Source organism: Gallus gallus, chromosome 1 (assembly GCF_016699485.2).
Source record: "Gallus gallus isolate bGalGal1 chromosome 1, bGalGal1.mat.broiler.GRCg7b, whole genome shotgun sequence".
NCBI classification, from domain to species: Eukaryota; Metazoa; Chordata; class Aves; order Galliformes; family Phasianidae; genus Gallus; species Gallus gallus.
This window is the reverse complement of record NC_052532.1, coordinates 22870936-22890534: the sequence shown is the minus strand read 5'-3', so window position 1 is coordinate 22890534 and position 19599 is coordinate 22870936. Positions and strand designations below refer to the sequence as shown.

The 19599-nt window shown below is 36.7% G+C and overlaps 1 protein-coding gene across 27 annotated transcripts in view; it reads right to left on the bottom strand.

The window, feature by feature from the left end:
- CADPS2 (calcium dependent secretion activator 2) overlaps positions 1–19599 on the bottom strand; it is a 301879-nt gene that overhangs the window by 107653 nt on the left and 174627 nt on the right. For all 27 annotated transcript variants that reach the window (XM_040649118.2, XM_040649128.2, XM_040649125.2 and 24 more), the window contains exons 9-11: positions 9537–9603; positions 3883–3991; positions 2543–2746 (exon numbers count right to left, since the gene is read on the bottom strand). In XM_040649118.2, coding sequence (XP_040505052.1) covers positions 2543–2746; positions 3883–3991; positions 9537–9603 — 380 coding nt within the window. The remainder of the gene's footprint in view (positions 1–2542; positions 2747–3882; positions 3992–9536; positions 9604–19599) is intronic.

Here is a 19599-nt window from a genome sequence, read left to right as displayed (position 1 = left end):
GTGGATATAAAGATGCAAAATCTGCTGAGAAAACTGTCAAATGAGAAGATATCTTTTATTTATTTGCATTAAAATGATTGAATAAACTGAACATACACAAAGAAACACCTCAAAACTGTTTTGAAGGAATTGCTTTACAAGAACATTACCAAGCATTCAAAAACTGAGCAATGACACCATACAGTTAAGCAACAGCTTTTCTTGTGTGCACATATTGTGACACCAGTACCTTAATACTCATCATATTCTGGTCTTCCCACAGAGTCCTTGATACAATCAAAGATTCAGAGTGATAAAAATAAAATTTAGAAGAAATATGAAATTCATCATTTTGGGTTTCATTTTTTACCATACCATCAAACAAGAAAGAATTGTAATGGTACTTGTCATTGGTTTATCCAAATAGATTGAAAATGTCAGTGTTATACTTCCATGTTTCATTTGACAAATTGCCTGCTCTATCTTCTTAATTACATTACACTGACAGTTCAACAAGGAAGATTTAATTGTCCACATAATCTTCCTCCATGAGGTGCCTTTGGTCAGGTGGATGTTTCCTTTGGAAATGTCTTCAACTTTCCTGGTTTTGGTTTGATGTTTTGTGATACCAATTTATGGCTTTATGTTTGACTGACTTTACTACTTCCTTGCTACTTAATAAATCAGATTTTATGTTCTATACATGGGATTTAAACAACACTTATAACAACTGTTATAAATGGTCTCTCTAAAATCTCAGATGAATTGTTCCTTCTTTTCTGATCTGCTTTGATAAGTGACATTATTCCAAAAGAGAGATGAGGAAAATTATCTACCACACATCAAATGAGTATTCATCTAACTTCTTTTTCCATTTTCTCTCTTTTCTTCCCTGTAGACATTTTCACTCTGAATTCATGGTGGTGTAGGATGAGAATGATGTTTGGCTTTCTGCTGCCTCATTAAGATGTTACAATCCCCTTATTGGTCCTTATAATCCCCTTACTTGGTCTTTATTAACCAATTATTAACAGCAGTCATCACTTCATCAGCTTTTCTAACTGTATGAATACATGTCCTAAATATACCCTTTTTTTTTTTTTTAAAATCAGGATCAGAAATTCTGTCTCTGGAAACATGATTTTAGTATATCAAACTTGCAACTGTACTTGTTTCTTTCTATACCTTTCTTCGTCAGTGTTTCCTAGTTGCATCCACCTCCATGTAAATGCTGTGTCCAAGAAAAAAAGTAACTCCCTGGCTATTTCTGACTCTTATTTTGTGCTCTCCAGCTGATGTACAGAAACATCAAGAGGCGAGCACAGTCATCTCCCCGTACCCAGCTCATGGGCAGTTCATTGGAAGGTGAGTGGATGCATTTCTCAGATGTTATGCCCCATCTTTGCTTTTGCAATGTTGTTTACATTCTACAATGTACTTCATCTGAAAAATCTGCTCAGATGTGTGGTTATTTCAAATCAGCTCAGATTAAAAATTCAGCAGATACCAGTGCTTTTGTGAGTTGGAACATGCTTTTTTTAAGTGTTATATACAGCTCTGTCAGATTTTTGAATACTCACTGATGGGTGTAACCAGCACATTTTACTGTCTTCTAGTAGTGTAATGATAAAAGACTACAGCACGAATAGAAGAATATGAGACTGAGTCACAGAGGGCAACTATTTTGAGTCAACCTGCCAAAGACTTCAGATTGCAAACCAACTTGAGTCTAAAAAAATGTCTCCTCTCTTTCACTTTATCTGTAAGGATTATTAGATACAGTCATGTTAAATGTTGTTAACATTTAATCGCTATTAAAAAATGCTTGATTTTTTTTTTTTTTTTTTAGTTTTCTAGGATAGAAAAGTTGCTCTTTTCAGCCCCTGAAACAATAAAATCATACATGCTCCCTAGGTGCAGATATCTTCATGACAATATTTTCAAATAGATTATACAAAAACTTCAAGCTATCGTTAATATATGTTACTTGTCTTAATTCTCTTTAAAACAATATTTTTCTGAAAGAAAGATGAGGAAAACTTAAACTAGACTTAATTATTTTTAATTTTTTTTATGTAGTGTATTATTACACTGAAAAGAATAAAAATCTGGTGGCACATCTAGTGCCTTTCAACTCAGAATGTACTACCTACATTTCAATTTTTAGACAACTAATATATAAAGTCTATGATAAACCTGATCTAAATCTATAAAATCCTGAGAATAAATTGATGTTTTTCTATTCAACACTACACTGCCTGACTACTGAAAAATATAATATACACTAAACACCATCTCCATGGTAATACGTGGGTCAACTGTAATGAATACGAAGCTAATTGTCGCATTTTCATGGATTATAATAAAAATAATGACCTCCAAGTCAGGATTTCCCTGGCTGGTAACAATAATTTGAGTTAAAGAGCTTCTGGATAACAACAAATTGCTTGGCAAATTTCCCCAGTGAATGAGTTCTGCTTAATTAAACTTCACTGAAGGAGCCCGTACTTATTTTAGCAAGTAAAATCAAAATCAAAGCCACACTAAAAAGAAAGCAACTTACAGAGTGGGGATATATCTGCACTGACATCTCCTCCTTCAGGATTCATCTTTTGAGCTTGACTTGCAGGAACAGGCTTATACGATTGACCCGTGGCTCTGTACATTGCTTGAACCCAGAGTATTCTATCCTGTTCATCGTCACTGGCAAATATTACAGTATCTCCTTCTTTAACAGCGTTGAAAAACATTCGACCACCCTGAAGACCTGGAGCACGAAAGAAGGAAGGTAATCTTCATGAGTTACTTCTAAAGCACCATCAAGGTTTACAGCATGAGTTAACTTATTTTTTTCTCTGTGTATGTTTGTGTAGGGGGTGGGTGTTAGATCATTTTATAGGTATTTATGACTGAGAAATAAGATAAAATCTAGAATTAGAGGGATTCAATGGTAGTTCACGCATAAGTAGAATTAACTATTGATATCAAAGGAGAAATTATTTTCACCATTCCATTTCTAATTCAATTCCAATTTATTTCTTACTCATCTTCTCTTTGTCATATGCTATTTTGTATTTCTCCAACATGTTCTCCTTCAGGGCATCAGTTTCATAGATGGAAGTCTACTTTATCTCTTCCTTAACAGAAGCAACTCCATACCTCTTCTCAATCTTTCTGTTCCTTCTTTGGTACCTTTATTCATGCAAGTACTTTATTCTGTGAGTACATAACCAGAACAGCACACAAGATTCTGTGTGGTTGCACCAGAGATTTTTTGTGACATAACATTGCATTGATTTTCCAAATACCTTCTGAGCACTGATAGGCTTTTGAGTTATTCTGAACATTAAGCCAATGATTTCAAGGATCAATATTCAATTTATTAGAAGTTTCTTAAATTCATAATCCTCCAGTGTTTAGGTACAACAGAATCCCTTTTCTTTACATGAGTAACTTTAGCTTCCTTCTGCTGTCATATTACTAAATTTGGTTGATTTTTCTGCTATCTACAATATTATTTTATTTTTTTGTTACTCTGCAAGCGATGTCATCAACCACCTTTTCAAAAAAAATTCAAAATATAATTCATGCTACCACATAATTCTACCATCAAAATCACAGTTAAAAAGGAAAGACTGACTGGAATTCGTAATTTTTCCTTGTATCATTATATGGCACTATAACATTTCAGGCAACACTAGTGTGAGTTTATTTTTCTTCTAACAGTGAGCTTCTTTCTAAACTCAAGACTTTTCACTCTAGAAAATCTTGATGGAATATTTGCAAAATCTTTGGGTGAAGAAAAAAAACAGCCTTGGTGGTTTTCAGTACTAGATCAAACTGAATAAAATCAATTTAGCTGTTTTATACAAACATATTGTACTTCTCAATGATGAAAAATACCTGTGTGAGGAGCTGTATAATCCACAGTGTATCCTTCCAGTTGCATCAGTTCCTGAGGTTCAGACTTCTTTTCTCTGTAACTGCACATTGCAAATGTGTATTGGCTAACCTGAATAAGACAAGAATTCTTAATTGCTCAATTCCATTCCAGAGCTAATATTTCACAATACACATACGCTGTTTAAATTAGATCTCACTTGTACTAAAGAAATAAAACACACTTGCATTTTTTTTCCCTTCCTGACAAATAGAATGAAAAAAAAAAACCAAACATAAACACATCTTGCAGCTTTCTGAAGTACAACATATCATTGACTGTTGTTTTGTGAACAACTGAAAGGAATCAAACTAGGTTCTGCCAGGGAAAATACTTGGTACTAAAGAAATCGCTCATTCTACTGTATGAGAAAAAAAAAAAAGGTCCTGTATTTTAAGAACTTTATTTTATATATAGAAATAATCTCTGCAGAAGGATTGCCACAACACTTTCAGTGCAGCTGGAAAGACGAACATGTAACTGACTGGTTTGACATAGAACCTTCAGTTTGTTTTTATAAAGCCTAATATCTGCATCTTCTGCACCTCTGGCATCCTAAACCTCTGTCATCTCCAGGTTGCTCAGCTCACTGGGAACAGTACTACATTCTGTAACAATATCAGTTACTTCTGATCGAGTGCAACAGAAAAAAATAATAATAAAAATAAAAAGAGGATTTTCCACCTCATCATTTAAGACTCCATAGACAGGTTAGAAAGAAATAAAGAGAGCTGAGGAAAATGTGTTTGGAAATATTTGGAGAGGAATCTAACAGCTGGGGGAGGAAAAACAGTTATTGGCAAAAAATTGAAATGTTGCCAACCTTGAAGAGCTGGAAAGACTAAGAAGGGGTGACCAGAAAAAAAGAGCCTGTGAATCTGCAAACACTAGAAGCTTAAAGGAAATGAAATTACACAGGCCTGTGAAACTCTTGTCTCCAGGAACTGCAGGATGTCTGGCCATCTGACTTGTCTTGAACTGTAATATCACCTCTTAGATCTGCAAAATCATGCAAGGATACAAGTACATGCTATAAGCTTGTCTAACAGACAGTGGAGTGTCCTGATCTTAGTTGTTCACTGCTTAGCTATCAGTTCTCTAGATCTACAGCTTTGGCAACAACTTCAGGAATGATTCTTTTTGACATAAAACAGCTGATTTTAGCTGCATTAGTTGGCACTGTACCTGCACACTAATCCACCTCAACATCCATTGACTTCAACTGCCACTGACTGAAGACTTTTAACTCTTTAAAAAAAGACTGCTGTGACTGATATTTATGGAAAATAAGAAAGAAGGTATGAGATTATTATCTGCATAATGCTCCTCTGAAGCTAGTGTGACATTTTAAGTATTTTGGCTATTTAGTAAAATTCATTTAGAGAATCCCAAAGAAAACAAGATTATGCCACAGGACAGGGCCTGGTAGTCAGGGCCTGACCCAGGCCCAGTGACCAGCAGGGCAGTTGAGAGGCAGCAGGACAGCCCTGGACCCTGGGCACCAGTCACCTCCCTGGGAATAGATGATATAGGCTGGGCCAGGTCATAGCCTCATCAGGACCCATGGATAAGATGGAAAGGGTTATGGGGAGTTGGAGATGGGCCTGCTGTGGTGTTGTTGGGGTTGGGAATGATGGCCTTGGTGTTGAAATGGTGGCCTGGGAGCTGATATGATGTCCTTTGTTGTGGGCAGGGTAGCGGAAGTCCTCAAGGCACAGCCAGAGGCAGTTAGGTCATTAGTGCCCTCAGGGCCATGACACAGGCTCAGCCCAACCTGTGTCATTCCATCATCTAGGTCCAGCAGCAATATCACCTCCAGTACTGCTTGGTATTTCCCTGTTTATATTCCTGAGAATGATATCATGCACAAGCACAGAGAGAACACTAGGCAGTCACACACCTCCAAATCCTCTGCAGATATCACTGCCTTTCATATCAGCTCCTTCCTCCCTTGCTGACTGATTTCATTTTTGATTCCCAACACTGCAGTAAAGCCCTTTTTCAAATGATCCTTTTTGGTCAAATGAAGTAACTTGGTAGACACATCACCCACATTTTCTTGTCAACAATTGTATATAACCATATTATATGGACACATTGAGCTTCCAAAAATGAAGCCAGCACATACTTGCTATGGAAATGCGTAGGAATCCCATTTTTTAAGACTTTCTCCTCTATTGTATGATTTGAGGATCAGTTTGTGGAAAATCTGGGCCATATAGCTCTGCTGATTTTTAACCTTACCATTATTACAGAGATTATAATGTTGTTGATTTTACTCCTAAAAACATACTTCAAATGTGTATTTCTTTTTTTTTTTTTTAATAGAACAATTTACTAAGAAATATTGACATCAAAGAGGCTTACAGTTCACCAAGATATTCTAAAGTCTCCCAACCAAAGAAACAAATAGAAAAAAAACTCCAGAAAAAAAACTGCTGGGGAAAAAAGTTCCAACAAAATAAAGAAATACAGAACTTGCCTCTGCTGCTTGCATTCAAAACCTCTTAAATTCTCCTCCTTATTGTAAACTGTGGCCACATGTATATATTACAGGGAGAACCACCAGAAACATTTTTTTTAATAGATCTGTGTCTGGCTGCATGTATATTTCCAGTAGTTAATGAAGCTTTATGTTAGAAGTCAGCAAATTATTATCAGTACTTAATGGGATGATGGATATGCAAAATCATAGCAAAAAATATAGAACACATTTTCAAACATAATCAAGCTACCTTCTTAAATAGTAATTCTTGATAAGAGAAGAGGAAATCCACTTCCTATAACTGCATTTACCTGAATTTCATAATTTTCCAGGAATTGAAACACCTAATTTTCAGATATTTTACCCTATTTATAACCAAGTGGGAAGCTGACAACACACCTGTGCATTCATGATGGACAGAGACGGGCAGCAATCTGAAAATAACTTCTGAGCAGTGGTGATAGGGGATGCCCCCACTATGCAGAAAGACTCTGTTCAGTGTGCCAGGAGGAACTCTCACTGCAAACGAAGAGGCCGACTCTGGTCCCTGCTACAGGACAAATGGGCAGCCCACTTCAGGAGTTCAGCTGCTTGAACTAGCCCGCATAACTGGGCTGCTTAGAAAACAATTATCTATTAAGCATATGACTTTTCAAATATTACAACAAAGGGAATTAAAGTGACAGAAACTAATCTGTGTTCAGATTACTGGAGGAAGATTATTATCAGTGGACAAAGTACAACATAGTACATGCAGCTGAAGTTTCTTACCTACCATGTTATATACCTGTCTTTTTCTAGTTTAAAATGAACAGCTGTTTAGAGAAATGACTGGATTGTAAAAGGAAGAAAAGCAAGTACAGTGAAGTGGTTAATATTTCTAGACTCTGTAACCCTCCTCTAACATCAGACTGTTCTTTCACACATCACCACTAATTTTTAATACATACAGCAATAACAAAGATGCACATTACTCACTCCCGAAAAATCAACATTACTCATCTAGTTTCACAGCCGAGTTAATTTTCCAAAGCATGTGTAAATTGTACTGATAACTTCTGTCTTACAACTGAATTTTGTGGCCTTAGTATTTTACCAACAGAAGCTAAAAACTAATGTACAGAGGAAGAATCATCAATAAATCAATGATATATCAATAGAACAGACTGATATTCATTACTGAACATTTATTTCACATGTATTGACTTCAGCTTATTGTCAGTGTGTGCATGGTGTAGACTATATAAATGAGCCAGATCTGCCTGGACTGTAAATATTGATTTAACACAGTTCTTTTGATACAGCCTTATCGAGTTGGTAGGTGCTTTAAAATGACATGGATGACCAAATCCCATCACAGTTGGAAAATTCTTGTAATACTCTCTTCCAGTACTTCAATTTCAGCATAGGAAGTAGAAGACAGCCAAAATTCACTTGGATGTTCTCCATGTCACACACAAAAAGACGGGTCTTTTAGGTGTGTGCTTCATTAATGCTCAGGTGTCCTCTCCCTCCAAACCACAGGTGTCAAGGTCTTTCTTTTTGTGAAAGGGAGGATGTGGAGTAGGAGGAGTGTGAAATAAGAGTATGAAGGACAGGGGAGCACCCCAGCCTTTCCTTTTTCCTTCAAAAATAACTTCAAGAAGTTATTTTGTCTTTTTTTGCTTATTTGCAGTCCTTTAGCAGCTATCCTATACAGAGTTTCACAACCTTCGCAAATCTTACTAAAGTCACAAGAAGTTCTCATCTATACTCAGAAAATCTGTATGCAAATAATCTTGGTAAGATCAGAATCAAAAATTACTTTCCACTTTTCCACACGATCCTTTTAAACTTTATAACCATTACTCAAATAATTATCATACATTAATATGGCCACAAGTCGTGCCAGGGGAGATTCAGTTTGGGATTAGGAAAAACTCAGAAAGAATGGTCAGGCACTGAAATGGGCTGCTCAAGGGCATTGTGGAATCACTGTCACTGGAGGTGCTCAAGAAACATTTAGATGTTGTACTCAGGGATGTGGTTTAGTGGGAAATATTGCTGACAGGTGGACAGTTGGATGGGATGCTCTTGGAGGTCTTTTCCAATCTTGATTATTCTGATTCTATGGTTCTATGATCAATATCCAAGCCAATTCCCACCACAGCCAAAAAGAACACAAAAACATCAAGCTTCACAAAAATAAGATGCAAACACACTCAGCTTTTAGCTTTATTTTCTTGAAGATCTTGTTCAGGACTTTTTAAAACATTTTTACAACTTTCACAATTTAGGAGTAAGAAGGAGACTAGAAGACTATGACATGACAGAACGGTAGAAAAAAAAGTCAGGCTTTCTGTAAAGCAGTCTTAGAAGCCTTCATTCCCGTTAACAGGCATCATCCTTTGTATAGTGTTATGGGAGACTCACACTTAAATATTTTTCTGTCAGCAAAATAAAGGGCACATGGAAGAACAGTGTCTAAAAGAATATCAAAATTGTAACTGCCATTTGAAGACAAGCACAAATGGAATATATTCACTTCTACAAAGATTCACAAAAATTGTTTATTGCTCAATTTTGACAACTCAAATAAAACCCCAATGTAATATTCTCATGTTAATGTTGACATTCATCAGCACAGCTCGAGATTTGGACTAAAGGTTTTGAACTATCAGTCCAGCACATTTCTGTTGCCAAGAAAAAATCCTGCACTTGAGTTTCTATGACCAGTAAATATAACCATTAATTTTAAATGCAGGAAATTCTTGATGAGATAGAATAAAGGAAACAGTAAGTACAATCCCCTTAAACCTAACTATGTATGTTAAATTGCGTGTTGGTAGAAAGTCATTGGTAGAATGCTTTATGGTCGCAACAATTTTATTCAGAAATTTCTAGGCTTCACTTGAAACATTTCTCAGTGTAGGGACTGATTTATATAAATAAAACTTTATATATGTAAAACTCAATAACATTTCTGTTTACTACAAATGTATGCATAAAAAAAAAAATACATATATCCTAGGAAGTCTGTATCCTGTAAGAAGACTGGAAGAAGCTATGAACAGAGTGACTTATAAATGGCTTCAGACAACATACATAGGAGAATAAATATGTTTTAATGAAATTTCATGGCAGTTTACTAACCTGAACAAGCACAAAGTAGCGCTTTTTCCACCGCTTCCACACCTTCTGTCCTAGAGCATACAAATATCTGGAAAGGAAATAATAAGGAGAATGTTTTTTTTTCTATTAATACTAAGCAAGATATTAGGAGGATGCAACATTTACAAGTGTATTCACTTACCATACCTACTGAGATTCTTCTCATTGTCATAGGACTGTGACAACAATGTGATTCTTTGTGATTTTTTTCTTCTGTTTAATTCACAACTGGGCTTCTCAACAATAAAACCAAAATGCAGAAACAAATGATCTGTGTAAGAGTAACCTGCTCATCACTTACATTTTACCAACTGCCTCTAAAAAATAGCTTAAAGTAGAACAATTTTAGTTCCACCAAAACATTGAAAATTATAAAAGTTAAACTCCCCAGCAGTTTTTTGGTGCTTAATTTCCACAGATTTCCCAGTTTTCTCTAGTCTGTGAGAAGCCAGTCATGGTGCCAGCTTGGGAAAATGCTTAAATAACAAAATGCTAGCAAACAGGATTATTATTTTTCTCCAGAATAAGTGTCTAATTTCCCAAACATACTTGAAGATCTTGTAGATTAAAAAAAATAATAATTCCTCATCGCCTTGGCAATTTCTAGGCTACAACAATATAACCAGGAACATTAAACAGTGGTAAGATAAAACCAAACGTGCTGACACTGTTTGGTGACAGAGGAAGCACCCAGATGCAGCAAGTTTTATAGCATAATAATAACATTTTTTTTTCTGCCACTATGGTCATGTTGCACTGTTATTAACAAAAGCAAGAGGGAAAGGATGGGAAGTGGGCTTGTTAGAAAGAGTCTATGAGTAGTAAAGGCAAGCTGCTTAAAGGGATATGAGACATCCCTTCAGACTGGCCAATCTCACTGAAATGCATCTAGTACAACTAGGTGGGCGAAAGGCAGATTCATATTGTTATCAATGAACATTGGTATTATTACATCCTCTGTTATGGAGAAGTTATGATGATCATGATTGGAGCTGGTTGGTGGGATGGCTGGTGGGTGGACAGGTACCTTTTGAGAAAGATGAGAGAGACTGGAGCTCTCTACTTTTGAAAGTCATGTGGGACTCTGTGGCCTTGAGATACTGAACTCAGTGTCAAAAAACAGCAATCAGCCAACCACTCACATGAAACACACAAGTAAGATGCAGGCAAAACCTTTTTTATACCTGTCCTGGGCATACAATCCAACACATTCTTCCCTGCTTTAGATACCACAGAGAAAGGACAAAATTTTGTTTAACATGAGTGTTCAGCATGATGCTTCTCATTAACTATGGTGGTTTCTCAGGTTAATTAATGTCTCCCTCATTACTATGACACAGACACTTTGCCCTATGTAGTTTTCCTATAGGAAATACCACACATGGTTCTGCAGTACAGGTAGAATTGTCACGAGTTACACCGAATTCATAATCATAAAAAAGGAAAGGATACAAAAACATAAAAAACAACATGCACTTATTTTTCCTCCTATAAGTTGGAAGTGATTTCATTTCCAGTTAAGGCATTAAATAACACCTTCCTTAGGAAACAAAGGACAGGAACAGTAACATGAATATGAGCTGCTCTTAGACAAGGTTAGGTAACGAAGAAAAGACTGCTCATGACGCAAAGCTGAGATTTGGTACAGAAGTTCACAGTGTTATGGCACTTTGCTTTATAAATCATTATAAACTCACAGCTATAACCTTACGTTACTAATACCTCTTCCAGTGCCAGCTCTAGCGGGGCAGTATTTTCCGGTGAAGAAAGTTTCAGTCATTTAGAGGGGATATATCCACTGCCCATTTCAAGTGTACAGGCTCCTGAAATATCAGGAGACTAATACTTTAAATCTCAGGTTTATACCCAGAAGGAAATTCCTAGACTCCTAAATCCTATTTGAGATTCTCTTTTTCTCTGAAATAAATGGGAAACAAAGGACCTAAGAAAGCTGTTAATTTTGGACAACAATATCTAGGATCCGTAGAAACCGCAGTTCACGTATAGAAGAGAAAAAGTCTACAAAAGGTAGTTCATGGAATTAAATAAAACTTAAGTGTCAGAACTAGAGCAGAAAATGAAGAGGTTAACAGATTCAGAAGTAAACTAAGTCCTATAGCTAAGTTTAAGAATGATTTAAAATGAGAAATTTCATTTTTCCCAGGTCTCAGTTAAATGTTAGTATCACAAAGAACAGCAGCCTCTCATAGTCATAAACGCACAGAGCTGCAGCTTGCTATTTCTCTACCTGTATGAGTATCTGTATTCACCCACAGTCTTGCTCACTTTCTCCAGCCACAAAAGAGTGCAAAAGATGCACAGCATTGTTTGTTCAGATTATTTTAAATACCCCCAGTGGCACTAATAAACACACAGCTGCCATTCCTTCAGATGCTGTGTCTGTCTCTACATGCAGCACCAAGAAGCAGCTGATACACAGAAGCAGCCCATGTACAGCATTCCTAAAAATTAATCACATAATTTGCTACAATTTTCCTGTCTTTAATTTAGGTTATAAAATTGGGACCATCAAAAATAGTTTTTTAATTACTACAGTTCAGCCATACACCAAGAAGAAAGACATGGAGATGATTTTTCTGTATCTGAGAATAGTAATTGCTTATTACTAAAAAAATTTTCACCTTTTTTTTTTTTTTTAATAGACCATGTCTTGCAGCTTTTTCAATGAGTTAACTAACAAGACACTGGAAAGGATTGGTTTTCTGATGTCCATAGCAATACATAAATAAGACATACTTTTATTCTGTAAAAAAATATTAATATTGTAATAGATATGTATATGTAACACCTATAATGGTATAAGCACACATTAGAAAGGATACTGTTTGTATGCATGTGCTTGGTTGTCTTACTTTTTCAATGTTCATATTACTCACATAGTTACCAGCAATTTAAGACCATTACATCTGCTCTTCTACAGCACACAGAAAATAGGACCTTAATTGTGTATGTTGAGTCACGAAGTGCTACACCAAAGTAAAGATTTTAAATCCATTTTTTTGGACACTATTAATATTCAACCGAATGTGCAAACCTTGCACTCACCTTCCAAAGACTTGTACTGTTAAAAACAACCCTATAGGTTTTGTTTCTTGAACATGATTTTGTACTGCCTTCTTTCTTTTCTGTCACTCACAAATCAAAAAGTAACAACCTGATCAGCATTAAGGCACAGATTTATCTGATTATACTTCACAGTACTTGCACTACCATATAAAAATAAATGTCTAATATTTAAGGTTCTTTTTTTCTGGGAAATATTAAAGTAATTCTGTTGCTACAGCCAAGTACACCTGGATAACAACGTTTCCTATATCAACTTCTCTCTGTTAGTATCACTTTTTACTCTGGAAGTAGAATAGGTAAAATCTAACAGAACAATCTCTGAACGGAACATATTTTCTTATCAAAGTCCGACCATCACTAAATTTTCAATATATAAGGGTTGAATATTTTTCTATAGCACATTTCCGTGTGTTACAAAAATTCAAAACCACATCACTAAATATTAGTGTTCAGTTTCAATTAAGTGGCGGCATAGACAGGAAATAAGATGGCAGCTTATTTGCTCTACGTCCACACTGAAAGAGTGCAGGGTTCTACTTTCTGATGAAAAAATCAGCACTAATGAAAAGCTGAAAAACATAATTGAGTGTAGAATACTGGAGCTATTCACTGCTGGAGAAACGAGAAAGGACTTATTACTTCTACAGAGATCATTTTTAGACGAGCCTTTTTATTCCAAGGAATGAAGCAATCTATCTACATCTTGAATGATAAATTCTCTACTTGTAAAAAGCTTCATTTATCACAAACAATGAAAAAAATATAGAAAGAAAAATCAATAAGCATAGCAGTTTAGTCCAGCAAAGGCCTTTCTTAAAGAGAAACCTCAGTCAAGGTTGAAAGAGCAATTAATGCAGTCTCAAAAATCTGGGCCATTCTGATAGAGTTCGGTTAACATGTGGCAGAAGTAATCATCCACTTGTGAAAATGATTTTCAGTTCATTCTCAAACACCTTTCAGACACTCATGATCCCATTTAGCTGACAACAATACAGGCTATCTGTGGGCATCATTGCATTCGATGTGAGAACCAATGGGGACCAAATGCCCACAGGCACTTTCAGTCATCCCTGCACGCCTGCATAAAAGGAATCTTCTTTGCACCGCATTCCTTCTTTTATTTAACCCCACAAGATTAAGCCATTTTTTGCCTTCAGTTGAGGACGAGAGAGAAAACCGATTCAAGACAACAATATGACCCGGGTCATAAGAAACCTAGCAGTAAACATTCTCGGATTCATTTTAGTACCTTCTGTGCTCTTGAGAAAGAGAACTAAATAAGCCTTCAACAGATGGAATGAAAAAAAAATCAGCCTAAACTTCTATTGTAATTATGACTGCTAAGGATATAGAAAACTTGAAGAATGTCAAGTAATACAAACACCCCAACCACAGCAAACAGTTCCATTTATTCCAATAAGCAAGATACTCATAACATGAATAGAAAAATGAGCTTTTCGTTTTTTTTCCTCCTAAACAACTTTTCTCTTACAGTATAAATGGATATAGATATGCTGGAAAATCAGATATCCCTAGATACTTTAACAGTGATAACTGTTATGCACCCTAATGAGCTTCAGCATTTGTGAATATGCATACCAGTACTTATGAAGCCTGCGAAGTAACTGCAATGGCAACCTGAGAACTACTGATCCAGTTCGTGTCACATCATGAACTATGTTTGGTATGTAAAGGGAGAATGTTTATCAAGACAAAAAAATATCCTTCAGCCTTGAGAGAATTCCAGGTAACAAAAGAATGATATTGTTCAGACACAATGCAGGAAGTGCTCTGATTCTGAAGTAATTCAATTGTAATGTAAACAGGTAATGCAGCACAACTGCGGGACATCCACTCCCTGTACTTTTTTTTATGTGTTTTACTTTTGAGCAGAGCTATCCTGACTCCAGAGACCAAATAACAGTGGTTGCTACATATGTGGGGCAGTCCTGGAGCTCATCTCTTGGTTTAGTTTCCTCTAAAAAGACTGCAGTCTATGAACACAAAAGAGCTCCATGAAGTGAAATGAAGCAGAGTAAGCACAAACAACTAAGAGACTGGTTTTAAATGTGACAACCTGAATTTAAGTTTTTCTAGTAGATGTACTAGAAAAAAGTTTCAATTGCACTTCTCTCCCTTTAGCATCCAGTTGTGCTGTATCAGAGGTTGTTTATATTGTCAGGTCTTAAATCAACTCATCCTGAGCATCCAAAAGCATCTGGGCATGCAGCCTGGACACCTCTCCATCTCACTACAAGTACATGACACTGCAATTAGGTAGAAAAAACAGTGACCTTTTTTTTCCAGGCAGGCAGTGATATTATTTATGATCTAAATGGCCAAGGACCTGCTAATATAAAAAACCTACTTTTGTTGCTAGGTCATACACTGCCACTGATGGAATCAGTTAAAACGCCCCGGTTCAGTGTCACATTGGTATTAAAAAAAATCAATGAACTAAGCTGCCAACTGATGCAACTCCAATTCTGATGAGCCTGTGTTGAAAACAGTCCACTTTTGGAAAGAGAGGCCACTAAAAGAAGTGAACTCTTTTAGGAATGTTACTTGGTTTTGATTATCTCTGGCTGGCTTTGCATTTCATTCCACAGTCTAGAATGCTTTACTTTTGAATTGATATAACCTTAATTTCTTAAAGAACATGGACCTCATTGGAGCTAATCCTAAATATCACCAATTGTGTTTTCATAACGTTTGTTGTGATCGTCACTAGTAGGCATCTTAAAATCTGAAAACAGATGATATGAATAAGAATTTCTGTATCTACAAGTCATGAAAAAGTAGATAAGGTAATGTTCACTTAATTTTGAAATACTTCTGTGGCTATCAGAACACACTTGCAAATGCTTGTTTGTAGTCTGACAGAAGTTCTCATTCTAAAGCTCAGTTCAGAATAGCATACAGTAGCTTGCTCTCGAGTCCGTTTTGTGAGGTAAAGCTTCTGTGGATGCAATGACAGAGACTACTCTGATTGTCAGGATTTCAAAATGCTTGGTAAACTCGGTAGAATAAATTTCATTCCAGTTGCACTACAGCAAGTCCAGCACGAAAAATCACAGTAAAATTATAGCAATGGGAGGAAAATAGTTACCTTTTTGGAACTTGTATACAATCATTGAAATAGCAGAATTTCCCCATTTTGCAAAAATATAAAGCCGTTACTAAACCATAAATAAAATGTATTTCTCAAAGGCTAGGTTAAGTTTAAAATGGAGTCGAGGATTATGCCTACAAATATGCAAATATAGTCCTATGGATAAATACATTTTCTTTGCCCTTGACCAATTAGGTTCAGCTTTTCATGAAGGCACACTCATATACTCTGAGAACCAAAAAATACAGTGTGTTTCTAAACTTCACAAATTAAAGTTGGATTTTGTATGACATCTCAACACTGGTATTAGGGGAGCTCAGTTAGCAGAGTGCTTATCGCAGAAACTGTCTCTGATCTCAGCATATATATAAATAAAAATAAATAAATAAATAAATATAAAACAGAAATTCTAAGGGCCTGTTCATACTGATACTCCCTATGAATGAAACATGTATCTGTAATTTGACTATATATTATTGTTATTAAATGTCCAACTTAATTGGTTTCCCATTTAATTGGGAGCTATGTAATTTTCTTCTGAATTACAAGTTCGACACTTCAACCTCTCACTTATGTAAAACTCCCTTTCAATCTACCAGACTCCACAGAAACACTGGAACCACTTGTTTCCATCCAAAACAACAGCAGAAAAAACCCCAAATGATGCTGCCTGTACTGGTAGACGCTGACTGCCTCCACTGCATCTACTGGAATATTAGCAACTCTACGGAATATAGGAATAGTGCCAGACATTAATTTCCATCTTTACAAATCAAAGCAACAGTTGTGGCTTGTTTCCATGAACTCAAATTAGTTAGATTTCATTGTGCATTTCATGCATACCTGGAAAGGTTTGTGAACGAGAAATGCACTCAATTCATGCAAAGAAACCACATCAGGCTCAGAGTCCTTGCCCTGCAGGTGGGTTGAGTATGGAAAAGAACAGAGAGAGGCCACTCTTACACACTTCCATCATCTGCTGCTGGCTACAGTAGATGTGATACTGAATTAGATGTACATTTGTTCCTACATCACAAGGCCAATCTAACATTCTGATAAGAGATATTCTGCCCTGGAAAATTTGTCAGTGTAGAATGGTCACTGTAGGTGATCCTTTCAATACAAGAGTCAGAAAAGTACTTTTAATGCTCCTGACTGCCTTTTGATGACAATTCATGAGTGAGAAGAGGGAAGAACACTTTTGTAGTATGACTCAGTTCTCTTAAAACTTTCATTTTAAGAAACTTTCTTACAGGCAATACATAACTGTACAATTTTAAAGATGTCAAAGAAACAAAGAAAACTTCTGATTCCATGTCCTTTATGCTCTTTTTAAGAAATTTTAACTGTGAAAGACATAAACATGGTTACCTGAAGCACATTTAAGCTTGTACCTCACTCCCAATGATATGCAGAAGGAAGCAGTAACTGGATGCAAGTATGCAGTTGTATATCTCCAGAATTTTCTCCTATCCTTGTGCTATTAGCCGTCTCAGCAGTTTCTCTGCCTTAGAAACAGTGTCTCCATATTTTACCACTTGTTAATGTCTCAATTCCCAGTTTTCTCAACTCATCTAAACTTTCAAAATCTACATCTAGTAGCAGAATTCCACATTTCAACTACACGTACCTAGGGGCACATCTTTTGGTTTGCTCTGAATCTGCCACCTATGAGTATCATTTAGGGATTGTCTTGAGGGACTGGAAGAATACACCGATTTACACTAGGACCATTATCACGTTTGGGTGGTAATCCTCAGAAATATCACACATAAACATTCTAAGACTGAATTCTGCAGGAGTTACTCCAAGAAACAATAGAAATGCACAACGAGAAATATACCCCCTTTAAGAAACCTTAGCATCCATTCATGGAAATCAGTATTTAAAAAATGGATTGAGATAACTAGAAAGAAAACTAAAACCCTAAAGAAATGCTGAAATGGTACCAATAATACCTTGAAAATGGCTTTGTCCTGGGTGTTTACAAGACCAGAACAAGTAATATACAAAAGAGATATAAGCTCGTAACGACAGCATGGATTTGCTCTTTTTCAGAAGTTCTTTACCATAACAAGTATGTAGTAGAATCATAGAATCACCAAGGTTGGAAAAAGCCTCTAAGATCATCCAGCCAAATCATCCACCTATCACCAATATTTCCCACTAAATTGTGTATTTCAGTACAACATCTAAACATTTCTTGAACACCTCCAGGGTGAGTGACTCCACTGCCTCCCTGGGCAGCCCATTCCAGCACTTCCAGAGAAGTATTTCCTAACATCCAACCTGAATCTACCCTGGCACAACTTGAGGCTCTTGTCCTATTGCTAGTTACATGGGAGAAGAAGCTGACCCCCATCTCACCACAACCTCCCTTCAGGTAGTTGTGGAGAGCAATAAGGTCTCCTGTGAGCCTCCTCTACTCTAGACTCAGAGAATCCCAGACCCCCCTCATGAGCTCCCACTTACGAGCTGCTCCTCCTAAGACTCATGCTCACCAGCCTCACTGCTCTTTCCTGGACATGCTCCAGGGTCTCAATGTCTTTCTTGTAGTGAGAAACCTAAAATCAAACACAGTACTCCAGGTGTAGCCTCATTAGCGCTGAGTACCGAGGGATGATCACTTCCCTGCTCCTGCTGGCAGCACTGTTTCTGATACAAGCCAGGATGCCATTGGCCTTTTTGGCCACCTGGGCACACTGCTGGCTCATGTTCAACCAAATGTTGATCAATACCCCCAGGCCCACTTCCTCTACATATTCTTCCAGCCTTCTGCCACAAGCCCATAGAGTTGCTTGGGGTTGCTGTGGCCAAAGTGCAGGACCCGACACTTGGACTTGTTGAACTTCATCCCATTGGCCTCAGCTACCCAGCCTGTCCAGATCCCTCTATAGGGCCTTCCTACTCCCAGGCAGGTCAACACTTCACGCCAACTTGGTGTTAAATAAAAACATTCAAATGTACTGTCCCTGCAGTAGAGTTATTAAACTGCAGCTGATTCACAATTGGACCTGTGGGAGTAGCACTTGAAGAATACAGAATTTACCACTTGTGAGGAGGCATGTGAGCCATCTATTGCAGTCAGCCCATTTCTGCTGCACAAGACTGCTCCGTCCAGCAACTGTCTCCCAAAAACAGCAGTCCTAAAGCGATATTCAACTGTAACACTATTGATATATAAAAATTTAAAAAGACAACAACAACAAAAACCCCCAAAACTTTCTTCTAAAATTGACTGTGTATACACATAGAGAAAAATACTCTGAGCTGATAGGAAGTTACAAATGGCAATTTCTACAATTAACACACAGTTATTTTCTCTGTATTGGCTAGGAAAATACACACTTCTCTAATCAAAATCATAAAAGCTTTCACAAAACAGCATAAACAATCAAAAGTGAGATTCACACAGCTGAATCATATTCCTCCTGTCTTCTCCCTTATTTTAACCATGCTGCCCTCCTGTGGATGTCAAGGTATGTACGATGCAATGCCTCAGTCTACGAAAATCTGCTTCACCTTGATCCCTGCTACCTGCATTGTGACTGACCTGAACAGAAAAGAAAATGCAAGGGTGAAACCATAACAAGAGGTTAAATTAAACTTCAGGGCAAGGACTGTAAAACTTGTATTTGAGCTTCAAAATGGGTATTTTAAGTAAGTACAATGTCTTATTATTCCACAAGTCATGTATATATGGGAGCACAGAGTCATACATATTAATAATACATTTACTCTCAAATTAGGGTGAGAACATTCACTGCATAAAGACATGTTATTTCATCTGTGTCAATACAATTGAACACATATCTTATAAAGATTATCCAGCAACTAAGAAGGGAT